Here is a 15796-nt window from a genome sequence, read left to right as displayed (position 1 = left end):
TATATATATATATATATGTATATATATTCATATATATGTGTATATATATATATATATATATACTTATAAAAAAATCTTATGATTGAGGGAACCCCTCATGAAACAGTTCTGTAGCGATGAATTAGCTTGTGATTTTTCCCACACATACATATGTATATATACATGTACATATATATGTATGTGTATATATGTATGCGTGTGTATATGTATGTATGTATATATGTATGTATATATATGTATGCGTGTGTATATGTATGTATGTATATATGTATGCATATATACATGTATGTATGTAGATATGTATATGTTTATATGCATATATGTATGTATATATATATGTGTACACATGTGTTTATGTATATAAACATGTGTATGTATATATACATGTGTATATATGTGTGCATATGTGTGTATATATATACACACATATGTATACATAACTGCATATATATACATATGTATATATATATATGTGTGTGTATATATATGTATATATAAATGTGTATAAATTTGTATATATATATATTTATGTATATATATATATATTTATATTTATTTATATATATACGTATATATATATGTATGTATATATATATCTATATATACATACACATATAAAAAAAATCCCTTGATGATTGAGGGAACCCCTCATGAAACAGTTCTGTAGAGATGAAGTAGTCTTGTGATTTTTTTTCCCCACACATACATATGTATTTATGTATATATATGTACATATGTGTATGTATATATATGTATGTAAGTATACATGTATGTGGCTATGTGTGTGTGTGTATATATATATATATGTATGCATATATATGTATGTATAGATAAGTATCAGTGTATGTATATGCATATTTGTGTATATAGATGTAAATAAATGTATATATAAATACTCATAGATATGTGTGTATATATATGTATAAATATGTATATATAAATGTGTATATATTTGTAAATACTGTGTGTATATATTTGTAAATACAGTGTGTACATATGCATGTGTATTTGTTAATATATGTATATAGATATATCTAAATATATAGATCTATATATATACATATTTTTCCAAAGACATGCACCTGGGGATAGGTTGATTGGCAACATTAAATTGGCCCTAATGTGTGAATGTGAGTGTGAATGTTGTCTGTCTATCTGTGTTGGCCCTGCGATGAGGTGGCGACTTGTCCAGGGTGTACCCTGCCTTCCGCCCGATTGTAGCTGGGATAGGCGCCAGCGCCCCCCGTGACCCCGAAAGGGAATAAGCGGTAGAAAATGGATGGATGGATATATACATATTTATATATACATACATATATACACACACACACACACCTTTCAGTTCACTAATACTGTAAATAATTTGCAACCAGTTCATTTATGTAACTTTCAAACAGTTTATGTCATACGTGCAAACATTTCATTTCTGCTTCATTCTACTGTCCTTAGGTCCTGGATGAAGAGGCTGAGGTGTTCATTGTGAAGATGTGGAGATTACTCATTTATGAAACTGAGGCCAAAAAGATCGGTTTGGTCAAATAAGTCGATACTTAGTTTTGTTATTCCCCAAACAAAGCAATTAGTCCTTACCTGCTGCTGACCAGCGTGAAAATTACATTGTCCCTTATTTGTAAATAGGCTCACTATTTTGATCCGATCATTTGAAAGGAAACAGCTCATGTACATGCAGGACCAACTGTGTTCTGTCTGCTTGGGCAAGTGTTGCTGCTGTTTTAATGTAAGTAGCAGACCTGAAATATCCCTGCAGCTAAAGCACACATTTATCATACCAGACATAATGTTAATGTATAAGACTTCATCTTTTTGTATTGTTAAAACATTTGAATAAAACTGAGCTTGTTTTGTATTTTTTGCTTTGTTTTTGCCTACAAGCTGATACTATTAGTATTACATTAAATATGTACATTGAGAGGATAACTTAACATTTTTATTGAAGAGTAGATTTTATTGATAATAGCTTCTTCACTGGTACGGTTGATATGGAGGAATTTGAAGCAAGAGTGTGCTTGACTTTATTACATCAAAGTGATGTTATTAAAAATAGGAGTTCCTTAAAGACAAGCTAGGCAAACATGAACTGCTGTTAAAAGCCACAGGCTTTTATTAGGAGTCTGTTTGCAGTGTGAAAGTTGACGTTTGCTGGACTAACCATCCAAATCCTTGGCTTGCTGGCCTGGACTTTTAATCTTCAGTCTTCGCCTCCATCTCTTCTGCGTCGTCGTCTCCATCCACCTCAGCGTTTTCCCGCTCTAGCCTCTCCAACTGTCTGGCCAGCTCCGTCTCATCTGTGTCTGTCACCACCTTGGGCTGAAGGGAAAAGATTTTTGTTTTAAAAACCAATCATGTTTGCTTGTAGTTTACGCTAAGCTTTACCTCCATTTGGATGTTAAAGACACCCCTTTTCTCCTCAATCTTCTCCTTGATGGCAGCCATGGCCTGGTTGAGAACTGACAGACCTTCTGTGCGCTCCAGAGTAGTGGTCGTCATCACGTAGCGTGGAGGGGCAATGAGGTTAATCTGCAATTAAATACCAATGAAGTCTACCTTAATTACAATACATACATGTGTATACATACATGTATATGTATACATACATACATGTATATACATACATACATTTTTAAACACACATAAATACAGTCATATACATACACACATGCACATACATGTGTATGTATATGTATGTATATACATACATACATACATGTATAGACATACATACATACAAATATATACATACGTGTATATACATATACATACATGTATATACATACATGTATAGACATACATGCATATACGTACATATATAGACATGCATGTATATACCCACATCCATACATGTATATACATACATATACACACACATACATGTATCTTATATGCATGAAAGTATGTATTTGTATTTATATATGTATGTATGTATGCACATACATGTATGTATATATATATGTATGTATATACGCACATACATGTATGTATGTATATATATATGTATGTATATACATGTATGTCTATATATGTGTGTATGTATATACGTGTATGTATGTATATACGTACATACATACACATACATGTATATGCATACATACATATATAAATACATATACATTCATGCATATACATACATACATATAAATGTATACTTGTATATACATACATACATGTATATACACACAGACATACATACACATTAATGTGTATGTATGTATATAGATACACGCATGTATGTATATATATATACACGTGTGTATATACATACATACATACACGTATATATGTATATATATATATATACACACATGTACATGTATATACATGTGTATAAATACATGTATGTACATACATACATACATATAAATACATACATACATATAAATACATACATACATGTATATACATACATACATGTATATACATACATACATGTATATACATACATACATGTATATACATACATGTATAAACATACACACATACATGTATATACATACACACATACATACATGCATAAATACACACATACATACATGTATATACATACACACATGCATACATACACACATACATGTATATACATACATACATGCATACATACACACATACATGTATAGACATACATACATATACATACATAATTACATGCATGCATATACATACATGTATATGCATATACATACATACATGTACGTACGTATGTATTACATGTATGTATACGCATGTATATACATGTATGTATATGTATATACATACGTACGTATGTGTATTTTTGTATGTATGTATATACATACATGCACACGTGTATATATATATACATACATACATGCGTGTATGTATATACATACATACACATTAATGTGTGTATGTATGTTTATGTATACATAAACATACATACATGTATATGCATATACATATACATACATACATGTATGTATGTATATACATGTGTGTATGTATGTATATACATGTGTGTATGTATGTATATACATGTGTGTATGTATATACATGTATGTATGTATATACATGTATGTATGTATAAATATACATGTATATACATAAATACATGTATATATGTATATACATACATGTATATACATAAATACATGTATATATGTATATACATACATGTATATACATAAATACATGTATATATGTATATACATACATGTATATACATACATGTATATACATACATACATATGCATACATACATATGTATACATATACATGTATGTATATACATGTATATATATATATACATACATACATGTATATACATACATACGTGTGTATATACATACACACATACATACATGTATGTATATACATACACACATGTATATGTATATACATACATACATGTATATACATACATACATTTACATACACATATATATGTGTATGTATGTATGTCTATATGTGTATGTATGTATATACATGTATGTATGTACATACGTACATGTATATACATACATACAAGTATGTACATACATACATGTATGTATATGCATAATGTATGTATGCATGTACATACTAGTATGCATATACATGTATGTATATGCATATACATGTATGTATATGTGTGTGTATGTATATACATGTATATACAACATGTATGTTGTATATACAACATGTATGTTGTATATACAACATGTATGTTGTATATACAATATGTATGTTGTATATGCATGTATGTATATATATTTGTATGTATACACATGTATATATGTGTATGTATGTCTATATATTTATGTATGTATGTATATACATGTATGTATGTATATACATGTATGTATATACATACATGTATGTATGCATATACATGTATGTATGTATATACATGTATGTACATGTATGTATGTATGTAAATATATGTATGTATGTATATACATGTATGTATATGCATATACATGTATGTATATGTGTGTGTATGTATATACATGTATATACAACATGTATGTTGTATATACAACATGTATGTTGTATATGCATGTATGTATATATATTTGTATGTATATACATGTAAATATGTGTATGTATGTATATATATTTATGTATGTATATACATGTATGTATATACATGTATGTATGTATATACATGTATGTATGTACATGCATATACATACATACATGTATATGCATATACATGTATGTATGTATGTGTATACATGTATGTATTACATGTATGTATATGCATGTATATACATGTATGTATGTATGTATTACATGTATGTATACGCATGTATAAACATGTATGTATATGTATATACATACGTACGTATGTGTATATTTGTATGTATGTATATACATACATGCACACGTGTATATATATATATACATACATACATGCGTGTATGTATATACATACATACACATTAATGTGTGTATGTATGTTTATGCATACATAAACATACATACATGTATATACATGTATGTATCTACATACATGTATATACATGTATGTTGTATATGCATGTATATACATGTATGTTGTATATGCATGTATATACATGTATGTTGTATATGCATGTATGTATATATGTGTATGTATATCTATATATTTATGTATGTTTGTATATACATATATGCATGTATGTATGTTTGTATATACATATATGTATGTATGTATATACATGTATGTATGTATATACATGTATGTATGTATGTATGCATGTATGTATGTATATACATGTATGTATATGCATGTATATACATGTATGTATGTATACATGTATGTATGTATATACATGTATGTATGCATGTATATGCATGTATATACATGTATGTATGTATGTATGTACGCATGTATATACATGTACATACATGTATGTATGTATATCTATGTATATACATGTATGTCTGTATATACATGTGTGTATGTATATACATAGATACACAATGTGTGTATGTATGTCTATGCATGTATGTGTGTATGTATGTATGTATAGATGTATGTATGTATGCATATACATGTATATACATACATGTATGTATGTACATACATGTATATACATACAGCGAAGCCGGCGGCGTTTCAGGATATTGTTGATAAATGGGTTTAGCTTTGCATAGTAGAGTTTTAACTTGCACTTACAGATGTAGCGACCAACTGTAGTTACTGTAAGTGGTTTTATGAAGTGTTCCTGAGCCCATGTGGTGATTTTCTTTACACACAGTCGATTTTTGATGCAGTACCGCCTGAGGGATTTAAAGTCTGTAATATCATCGCTTGCGTGGAGTGATTTCTCCAGATTCTCTGAACTTTTTGATGATTTTACTGACCATAGATGGTAAAATCCCTAAATTATTTGCAATGGCTTGTTAAGAAATGTTGTTGTAAAACTCTTCGACAATTTGCTTACAAAGTGGTGACCCTCACCCCATCCTTGTTTGTGAATTACTTAGCATTTCATGGAAGCTGTTTTTATACCCAATAATGGCACCCACCTCTTGTTTTATTTATTTAACCCCATATTTGTTCCCACAAGTACACATTAAGTTGGAGGCTTTAATCTCATTATATGCAAATATAATGACAATAAAGTATATTGTACATATATATATATATATAAGTGGAAGAACTTGCAAAATTGCAGCGTGTGCAAATACTTGTAGTCCTCACTGTATATATATACACACACACACACACACACACACACACACACACACACACACACACACACACACACACACACACACACACACACACACACACACACACACACACACACACACACACACACACACACATTTGCGTGTGTGTACGTAGGCATAATCAGTGTTAGAGCAGCAAGTAAAGTAAAGAATAGGACAATATGACCAAAGACATAAAGAGGTTGTGTGCATGAAATGTTACCTTGATGGGCATGGCCTCTGTAGAGCAGCTTAGTCCAGCCCTCAGCGCCTCCTTCACGGCGTCGATGCCTTCATAGCCGTAACACGCCACTTCAATGTCTGCCGAAAGATGACATGTTCTTTTTACACGCTGACAAAATGGTCGGGGAGTTTTTCCCCACACCTGCTCGGATCTTGACGGCCTGTGGGGTGAGTCGCCTGTTGATGTTGTCGATGAGCACGGCTCTTTCTTCTTCCGTCAGGTCCAGATCGCCAAGGATTGCAGGATCCCTGCGACATTTAATCATGTCAATACAAAGTTCAATTCATGTGTCATCGGTACCGCAGATAAAAATAAGTCACATTCAAAGAGCAGCACTTACGACACAGCCTGCTTGAAGACGTCGTAAGCTCCGTATCCTGGTCGCTTGTACTTCTCGTCAAAGACCCAAGCGGTGCGCTGGTACAAACTCTCCAGCTGCTCGTCTTTGCTGTACTCCAGAACTTCTGCCACATGTCGCAGGATGCTGTACACCTGCACACACACCAAATGCTCATCTCAACACTCTAACACTTGGAAGTATATAAATATATATATAAAATATACATATATAAATATTATATATAATATAAATATAAATATATGGGGACGGTGTGGCGCGGTTGGGAGCGTGGCCGTGCCAGCAACCATAGGGTTCCTGGTTCTATCTCAGCTTCTACCAACTTAAGTCACGTCCTTGGTGCCCTTGAGCAAGACACTTCACCCTTGCATAGTTAGGGCCTTGCATGGCAGCTCCCGCCATGTGTGAATGTATGAATGCGGAAGTACTTTGAAGGTAGTGTAAACCATTTACTTACTATAAAAACGCATTTTCTGATACAAACCCCGCTTCCATATGAGTTGAGAAATTGTGTTAGATGTAAATATAAACGGAATAAAATGATTTGCAAATCCTTTTCAACCCACATTCAATTGCATGCAATAAAATTACAAGATATTTGATGTTTAAACTCAAACTTTATTTTTTTTTTGCAAATAATAATTAACTTAGAATTTTATGGCTGCAACAAGTGCCAAAGTAGTTGGGAAAGGGCATGTTCACCACTGTGTTACATCACCTATTCTTTTAACAACACTCAAAAAACGTTTGAGAACTGAGGAAAACAATTGTTGAAGCTTTGAAAGTGGAATTCTTTCCCATTCTTGTTTTATGTAGAGCTTCAGTCGTTCAACAGTGCGCCACATATTTTCGATGGGAAACAGGTCTGGACTGCAGGCGGGCCAGGAAAGTACCCGCACTCTTTTTTTTATTAAGCCACGCTGTTGGAACACGTGCTGAATGTGGCTTGGCATTGTTTTGCTGAAATTAGCAAGGGCATCCATGAAAAATACGGTTTTTGTATGGCAGCATATGTTGTTCCAAAAGCTGTATGTACCTTTCAGCATTAATGGTGCCTTCACAGATGTGTAAGTTACCCATGCCTTGGGCGCTAATGCACCCCCATACCATCACAGATGCTGGCTTTTGAACTTTGCGTCAATAACAGTCTGGATGGTTCGCTTCCCCTTTGGTCCGGATGAAACGATGTCGAATATTTCAAAAAATAATTTGAAATGTGGACTCGTCAGACCACAGACCACTTTTCCACTTTGCGTCAGTCCATCTTAGACGATCTCAGGCCCAGAGAAGCCGGCGGCGTTTCTGGATGTTGTTGATAAATGGCTTTCGCTTTGCATAGTAGAGTTGAGATTACATTATCAAAAACAATATTTATTAATACACAAAATTAAGAAATTTGGTATAGCTCAGGACTTTGTACCGTATCCGTTCAAATGTGAACGTACCCATCCCTGATGGAGACATAGAACTATCTGCTAGCTTGACAGCCGGGGAACTGAAAATAAATACAATATATTAGCCAAAGGGGATCCGGGAACATGTAGTTTCTCAAGAAAATCATCTCATACTGATCGGCACATGCCTAATTTTCACTATACAAACTAAAAGATCCATCCATCCATCCATCCATCTTCTTCCGCTTATCCGAGGTCGGGTCGCGGGGGCAGCAGCCTAAGCAGGGAAGCCCAGACTTCCCTCTCCCCAGCCACTTCTTCTAGCTCTTCCCGGGGGATCCCGAGGCGTTCCCAGGCCAGCCGGGAGACATAGTCTTCCCAACGTGTCCTGGGTCTTCCCCGTGGCCTCCTACCGGTTGGACGTGCCCTAAACACCTCCCTCGGGAGGCGTTCGGGTGGCATCCTGACCAGATGCCCGAACCACCTCATCTGGCTCCTCTCGATGTGAAGGAGCAGCGGCTTTACTTTGAGTTCCTCCCGGATGACAGAGCTTCTCACCCTATCTCTAAGGGAGAGCCCCGCCACACGGCGGAGGAAACTCATTTCGGCCGCTTGTACCCGTGATCTTATCCTTTCGGTCATGACCCAAAGCTCATGACCAAACTAAAATATATCATTTGGAATAAGGCTGGGCGATATGACCTTTTTTAATATCGCGATATTTTTAGGCCATACCGCGATATACAATATATATCTAGGTATTTTGCTTTAGCCTTGAATGAACACTTGATACATATAATCACAACAGTATGATGATTCTATGTGTCTCCATTAAAACATTCTTCTTCTTACTGCATTAATATATGCTACTTTTAAACTTTCATGAAGAGAAGGAAATCACAAGTAAGTCAATTTATCAAAACTGTATTCATTAAAGTGTTTAGCAGGTGACTTTTCAAATGATGCTACATATTAGCTCCAAACTTGACAAATTAAAGTTGTCTATTAGACATATTCCCGCTTGAAGCCGAACCACCGCCAGACGATGGACCCTCTGCTGTTTTTCTTGGGAATTAATTCTTCCTTCATTTGTTACCAGATTTGCACCTTCTTTCTCTCGTATTATCCGCTAGCAACACTCCGCTAGCAACACAGCTGCTACCTCTCTGCTGGGCGAGGGCATATAAGTATATTACGTATGACGTGACAGTATGTGACGTGTGAAAGTTTGTGCGCTCGCTGTCTGTGAGAAGGAGACACAAGGAGTGGGAAGAACCTGTAGTGTAATGCTCGCAGCTAAAAACAACTGCGTGAGAACGTATACTCGGATATTACGATGTAGTCATTTTCTATATCGCACAGAGACAAACCCGCGATATATCGCCCATTCCTAATTGGGAGTAAGAAAAAAAAATACTCACAGTTTTAGATTTTGTGAATTTATCCTCACACTTGATGGCCTCTTCTGGTGAAACTCTTCTTTTCGACAGGTCGATGTATCCTGGAGGGGGAAGCAGTGGAGACGCACGGTGACGCTTTTGTTTTGGAACATTTGACAACACCACCAAACATTCCGTCACTTCCTGGTTTGACTGACTACTGTCAGTGTAGTAACAGTGTTGATGTCAACATCAAATACGGTTAGCTTAGTTGGAGCAGTGCTTATTTATTAGTGGAACGTGAACAATTCCACAATCTTCCACTGGTGGTGGTATACTGTGAAATGTTTCTCACAAAAAGTTGGGAAACATTTTAATGAACAACCTTCTCACCCTTCTCTTTGTCTACTCGGATGACCACCACGCACTCGTTGCGTCCTATGCGGATCAGCTTGTTGATGGAGCGAATACGTCGACGAGACAGCTCGCTGAGGAGGATCATGCCCTCGATGTTGTTGTATTCCAACAAGCTGACGTAAGCGCCCATCTCGGCGATGGACCGCACGTTCACCATGACGACATCATCCACCTCGGGGAAGCGGTGCTGGTAAAATCGACAGCTGATGCCCGGCATTGCTGTGCGAACAAATATGAGAGGTTTATTAATATTGTGTAATAAAAACATGACATGGCTACATTTTCATAAGAAGTGTCTTTTTGTTGAATGTGAAAGCATTTTGTAAATGAACACATACAATTTTACTCATAATGTTCAACTAGTCAAAAATAAGAGCAAAATGTGAATACATTAAAGAGGGACTTATAGGGGGACTGCACTTTTTTGTTGGAATGTTGCCTATTATTCACAAGCCCTATGTAAGACAAGAACATATGTTAATTATTTTCATGCATTTTAAATCGTAAAATATTGTAAGTAAAAGGTGGTTAACAATGCAACTAATAAGAGTACACACTAAAGTACTCTAAACAACTTCCCAAAACCGCCAACTGTAATCCATTTCTCGTGATCTGAATATTGACCAAATATTAACAGTATTGTTATTGTTAACGCCGACAAACAGAGCGCTAACCAGCTTATGCTGCTATAATGACACATCGAGTTGCTGCATTGTCTCTGAGTTTGTAAAAGTTCATTCTAAATTATAAATCATGCCTCTCACTAGAAGGTTGTAGACATAAAATGAGATGTCAATTTTGACATTCAACTTAAATGGCGAGAGACACATTGACTTGCCGAAGCTTTTTAAAAAAAAATTAAACCTTCGATGATTATAATTAATTCTTCATTTAAACATTAAGATACTGTTTAACCATCCCGTCAGTTAGCATCCCAGTGGAAGCAGACATTGTACAGTGAGTGATTGATTATTTTCGAAATTTGTATATCTTGCATTGTTCAGCAATGCTGCTGCATGATGCTTAGTTTTTGTTGAGTTGTGATGCGCTGTGAAATGAATACAATGCCGTATGCTTAAAATGAGCAAAATTATGAATGTGCCTGTTACGACATTACATGTATACTTACATTACGTATATAAAACAATGGGAGGCTTTTGGATGTTTTTTTAAAGTGCTTTGTAAGCGAAATAGAGTGACTCCCTTTATAGCTGACTTTAGCTAGAAATAATTAGGTACTTTAACTTAATATAGCACAATTAGGGCTGGGCGACTTTCCTGTGTCTCCTTCTCAAAGACAAGCAAGCGCACCTTCTTACAAACGTCAAATACTGTCACGTCACATGTCACATACTCGCGGAGCAGAGCGGTAGCAGCATGGGTAACCTTAGCTGTGATGCTAACGAGTTGTAATAAAAGAGAAAGAAGGTGCGAATGAAGGAAGAGTTAATTCCCAAGAAAAACAGCGGTGGTATGGCCTCAAGTGGGAATATGTCGAACGGACAACCGTAATTTGTCAAATGTTGGCCAAAAGCGTTGCTAAAAAAAGTAGCATTACTGCTAATATGTAGCATCATTTGAAAAGTCCCCTGCTACAGGATGAAGAGCGTTTACTCCGCAAATCAACATCTCCGTTCAGTGCCACAGGCCCACACCATCAAAATGCCGAGGCAAACATTTCCACACCGTATGAAAAAAAAATAGCCAACACCAGAATTTAATAACGTCCGTAGTAACCTACCACATAGCAAAGGACGAACACTATTTCATTTCTTTTATGCAGCTCAGTTTTAATTGACACTTACAAATTGTCTCTGACAATCTGTCACTTTCTGTTTTGGAAATGACATGAACGTTTCTGCCATTGCTTAATAACTGTTTAATAAATACAGTTTTGGTCAATTGACTTAGTTGTGATTTCCTTGTCTGCATTAAAGTTTAAAAGTAGCATACATTATTGCAGTATGAACAAGAATGTTTTAATGTAGACACATAGAATCATCATACTGCTGTGATTATATGTATCAAGTGTTCATTCAAGTCCAAGGCAAAATAGAGATATATATCGTGTATCGCGATATAGCCTAAAAATATTGAGGTATTGAAAAAAGGCCATATCGCTCACCTCTAGTTAGAATGCACAAAAAAAAAGAAAAGGATTGTACAAAATTGCAATCGCCCTTTAAATTAGAGATGGAGATCGTTATTTGAGGCAGTATCAAACAGCAATTTCTTTGGATATTATTGTAAGCATTTCACCAATCTTGCGCACTTTGCAAATTTGGACGCGATCTAACAGCAAAACAGTCTCCCAACACTGCGTAGATGGCATCAAGGCCTATTTATCCAAGCGTGAGGGTTGGGAAACGAATGTGTTTGGCGAGGGAAATGTGGATTCAGGCCGGGTGGCCTATTTCAAGTTATACATTATATTTTATAAATAGTAAACCAAGTTGTGGTAGTAGTTTAGTCAGTAGTTTAGTCGCGGATGTACACTTTATAGCAGGGGTGTCAAACGTACGGCCCGCGAACAGGTTTTATTCGGCCCGCGGGATGAGTTTGCTAAGTATACAAATTAACCTAAAATTTTTGAATGAAAGAAACAGCTTTTCTACATGCGTCTACTTGATGTTGCAATAGCAATTCTTTGTATCTCTGGATGATGGTACATATGTACCAAATAAACCACATGATATTAGTACATCAATGAAGGAAAATGATCAAACTACATACATGGCATACTGCAATTTGATTTTGATATTTTTTTATCTTGATAGATTGAAAATGAACACAATTGAGTTGACTGAGGAACATGATCACATCATTCATTCCGAAAATACAAGTAATGACAAATAAAGATAAATACTATTAACCGCGACATGTAAGTGTAAAAGAACAACAACATTATGATTTGTACATTTTCAGAATGTGATTCTTTTATTTTTAAACAGAGAAAACAATCTGAAGGTGTCTTTATTTTTAAGTTATCGTGCAGGGATTTTACCAGTCCGGCCCACTTGGGAGTAGGGTTGGGTATCGAGTATCGATTGGAACCGGGACTAACTTTCCGATTCTCCCGGAATCGTTCAAAAGTTTAATTTCGACTCCTAGTTTCGATACCCAGTCCGCCGACCGGAAAAAAAGAATAAGTCCGCCGACCGGAAGAAGAAGCCGCTGAACACCAACGAAGAAGCGCCCACCGCCGGGAGTGTTAGCATAACCGAGCCTATGTAGCCGAGCGAGTCAGTCAAGCATGGATAGCGGGCATCGGCGGTCGAAAGTGTGGCTTTATTTTACAAAAAAAAAAATGCAATATCGGCGAAATGTAACACGTGCGACAGGACTGTTTCATGCTTAGGAGGGTGCACGTCGAACATGATGAAGCACCTCCGAGTTCATGGAGTACAAATAAATGCGTGTCCCGTCTTCGACGCGCTGCGCCGACCGTCCTCCTCTGCCTCTTCCTCTGGCTCCGGTTCTCAGCCTGGCACCTTGGTGACTGCACTGCAGTCCGAATCCAGTAAGTAAAACAATATATATGCAATAAATAATCTGTTTTGCACCAACGTTGAGGCAGCTAACAAATAAGCCCACGTTTATTTTTTCATAGACAATTTACAACCTGCTAGCCAGGCTCCGCGATGTGCTCAGCGTACTCCGTTCACCGTAGCGGCAATGCGGAAGATGTCGATGCCACAGACGGAAGAGTGCCACAGAAAGGTCACTGCACACATAGTCAAAAGACTGCATCCCTTTTCAGAGGTGGAATCTCCAACATTTAGGTTAGTTAAGCAATAACGTTAGAGCTAAGCTAATTGATACTGGGCTAAACAGTAACAGCAACATTACATGTTTGTTTATGTTTGCAAGGATATGGTGACAACTCTCAACCCAAAATACATACCACCTTCCAGGGACTACCTGGCAAACACATTGATCCCAGTTTTGTACCGAAATCTGTTACCCATCAGAATTTGTAACTCCAGAGGGCGATGTTCCCATGGCGTTTGTTTGATGCTCAGAGGGCAAGGCCAAAGAGGAGAAGAAGAAGAAGAACGCTTGCGTAAATGGCGTAAACTATCCTTAATGTTGAAAAGTCACTATAATGAAAGTAAGTCATTGATTTCAACAATATGTGTAATTTATTAATGCTGAAATCCTGACAATTGATGTTTCATTCCACGATAGCTTTTAATCCGGAAAATGTATGAGTGTGAGAGAGAATCAACAGCTGATACAATGGATTCATACTATAATGAAAGTAAGTCAATTGATTTCAAGAATATGTGTAATTTATTAATGCTGAAATTCTGACTACTGACGTTTCAGCATTAAGGATAGTTTACGTCATTTACGCAAGCGTTCTTCTTCTCCTCCTCTTTGCTTGCTGTTTAACCATCAAACAAACGCCATGGGAACATCGCCCCCTGGAGTTACAAATTCCGATGGGTAACAGATTCCGGTACAACACCGACATGGTACAAGAATCAGAATCGAGAATCGTCAGGAATCGGAATCGAAACAAAGAATCGGAATCGTTCGAATTCAAACGATACTTGGGAGTAGATTTTTCTCCTTGTGGCCCTCGATCTAAAATGAGTTTGACACCCCTGCTGCATAGTGATGAATCCAATAACAATTTAATTTGCTTTGACATTAAATTTTACGTTAAAATGCACAACTGCATTTTGCAAATTGCGCCCATTGGTATTGTGCTTACAACAGATATCAATACATTTCAGCTTCGACGTTCTTACTACAACCAAAAAAAAAACACAAACGTCATACCAAATTTCTTCTTCTGTTTACAAGCTATGGATGTGTAAAAAGGAAGACCAAATTACATAAGTTCATGTAATGCGCAAGAGAAGACACATTTTAATTGAGATATATTATCGGCGAAAAGATGATGCAATAAAAAAGTAACATTTTCTACATTTTGGCCCGACAGATATACTCAAGACACAAACATTGAATTGTGTATCATTCACAAAACACCGAGTGTTGACATTTTTTCTTATCTGCAGACATGACAAAGACAATAATAAAAAAAAAAGTATTAGCATTGTGCTAATAGCCGGCTTCACATGCCGCACATGCACGACTCGATAGCAGCTAGCTCGCTAGCATCACCCACCACCATTTATACGTTATATTTCTCCATAAAAACTCACCTGTGTCATGTGTTGGGGTGAAAATACACCTTTAAGTGGTTTACTCAGTGTTTAAATGTCCAAAAGTTATGGCCTCTCTGGGTTTTTTTCGTGATACACAACTAGCGTTCACGGCTGTGCTAATCTTTCGACCCGGAAAAAGATCGTCAGGGGGGGGGTCAACCCCCCCCTCTGCGCGC

At 36.0% G+C, this 15796-nt stretch overlaps 2 protein-coding genes across 3 annotated transcripts in view; one reads left to right on the top strand and one right to left on the bottom strand.

The window, feature by feature from the left end:
* The window catches only part of rbm25b (RNA binding motif protein 25b), a 36145-nt gene extending 34278 nt beyond the window's left edge, over nucleotides 1–1867 (top strand). For both annotated transcript variants that reach the window (XM_061885783.1, XM_061885782.1), the window contains exon 17: nucleotides 1450–1867. In XM_061885783.1, coding sequence (XP_061741767.1) covers nucleotides 1450–1542 — 93 coding nt within the window. In that variant the 3' untranslated portion in view covers nucleotides 1543–1867. The remainder of the gene's footprint in view (nucleotides 1–1449) is intronic.
* A 78-nt stretch (nucleotides 1868–1945) lies between these two features.
* On the bottom strand, nucleotides 1946–15795 carry eif2s1b (eukaryotic translation initiation factor 2, subunit 1 alpha b). Its single transcript, XM_061885786.1, has 8 exons — nucleotides 15618–15795; nucleotides 10420–10662; nucleotides 10069–10148; nucleotides 7236–7387; nucleotides 7037–7143; nucleotides 6875–6972; nucleotides 2395–2538; nucleotides 1946–2328 (listed from the first exon to the last, which is right to left on the bottom strand). Exons 2-8 carry the CDS (start codon nucleotides 10658–10660, stop codon nucleotides 2203–2205), a joined length of 948 nt encoding a protein of 315 aa, XP_061741770.1. The 5' UTR covers nucleotides 10661–10662; nucleotides 15618–15795; the 3' UTR covers nucleotides 1946–2202.
* Between the last annotated feature and the right edge of the window lies 1 nt (nucleotide 15796).

Source organism: Nerophis ophidion, linkage group LG24 (genome assembly GCF_033978795.1).
Source record: "Nerophis ophidion isolate RoL-2023_Sa linkage group LG24, RoL_Noph_v1.0, whole genome shotgun sequence".
Classification (NCBI taxonomy): domain Eukaryota; kingdom Metazoa; phylum Chordata; class Actinopteri; order Syngnathiformes; family Syngnathidae; genus Nerophis; species Nerophis ophidion.
The sequence above is the reverse complement of the archived record's forward strand: the minus strand, read 5'-3'. Positions and strand labels throughout refer to the sequence as shown.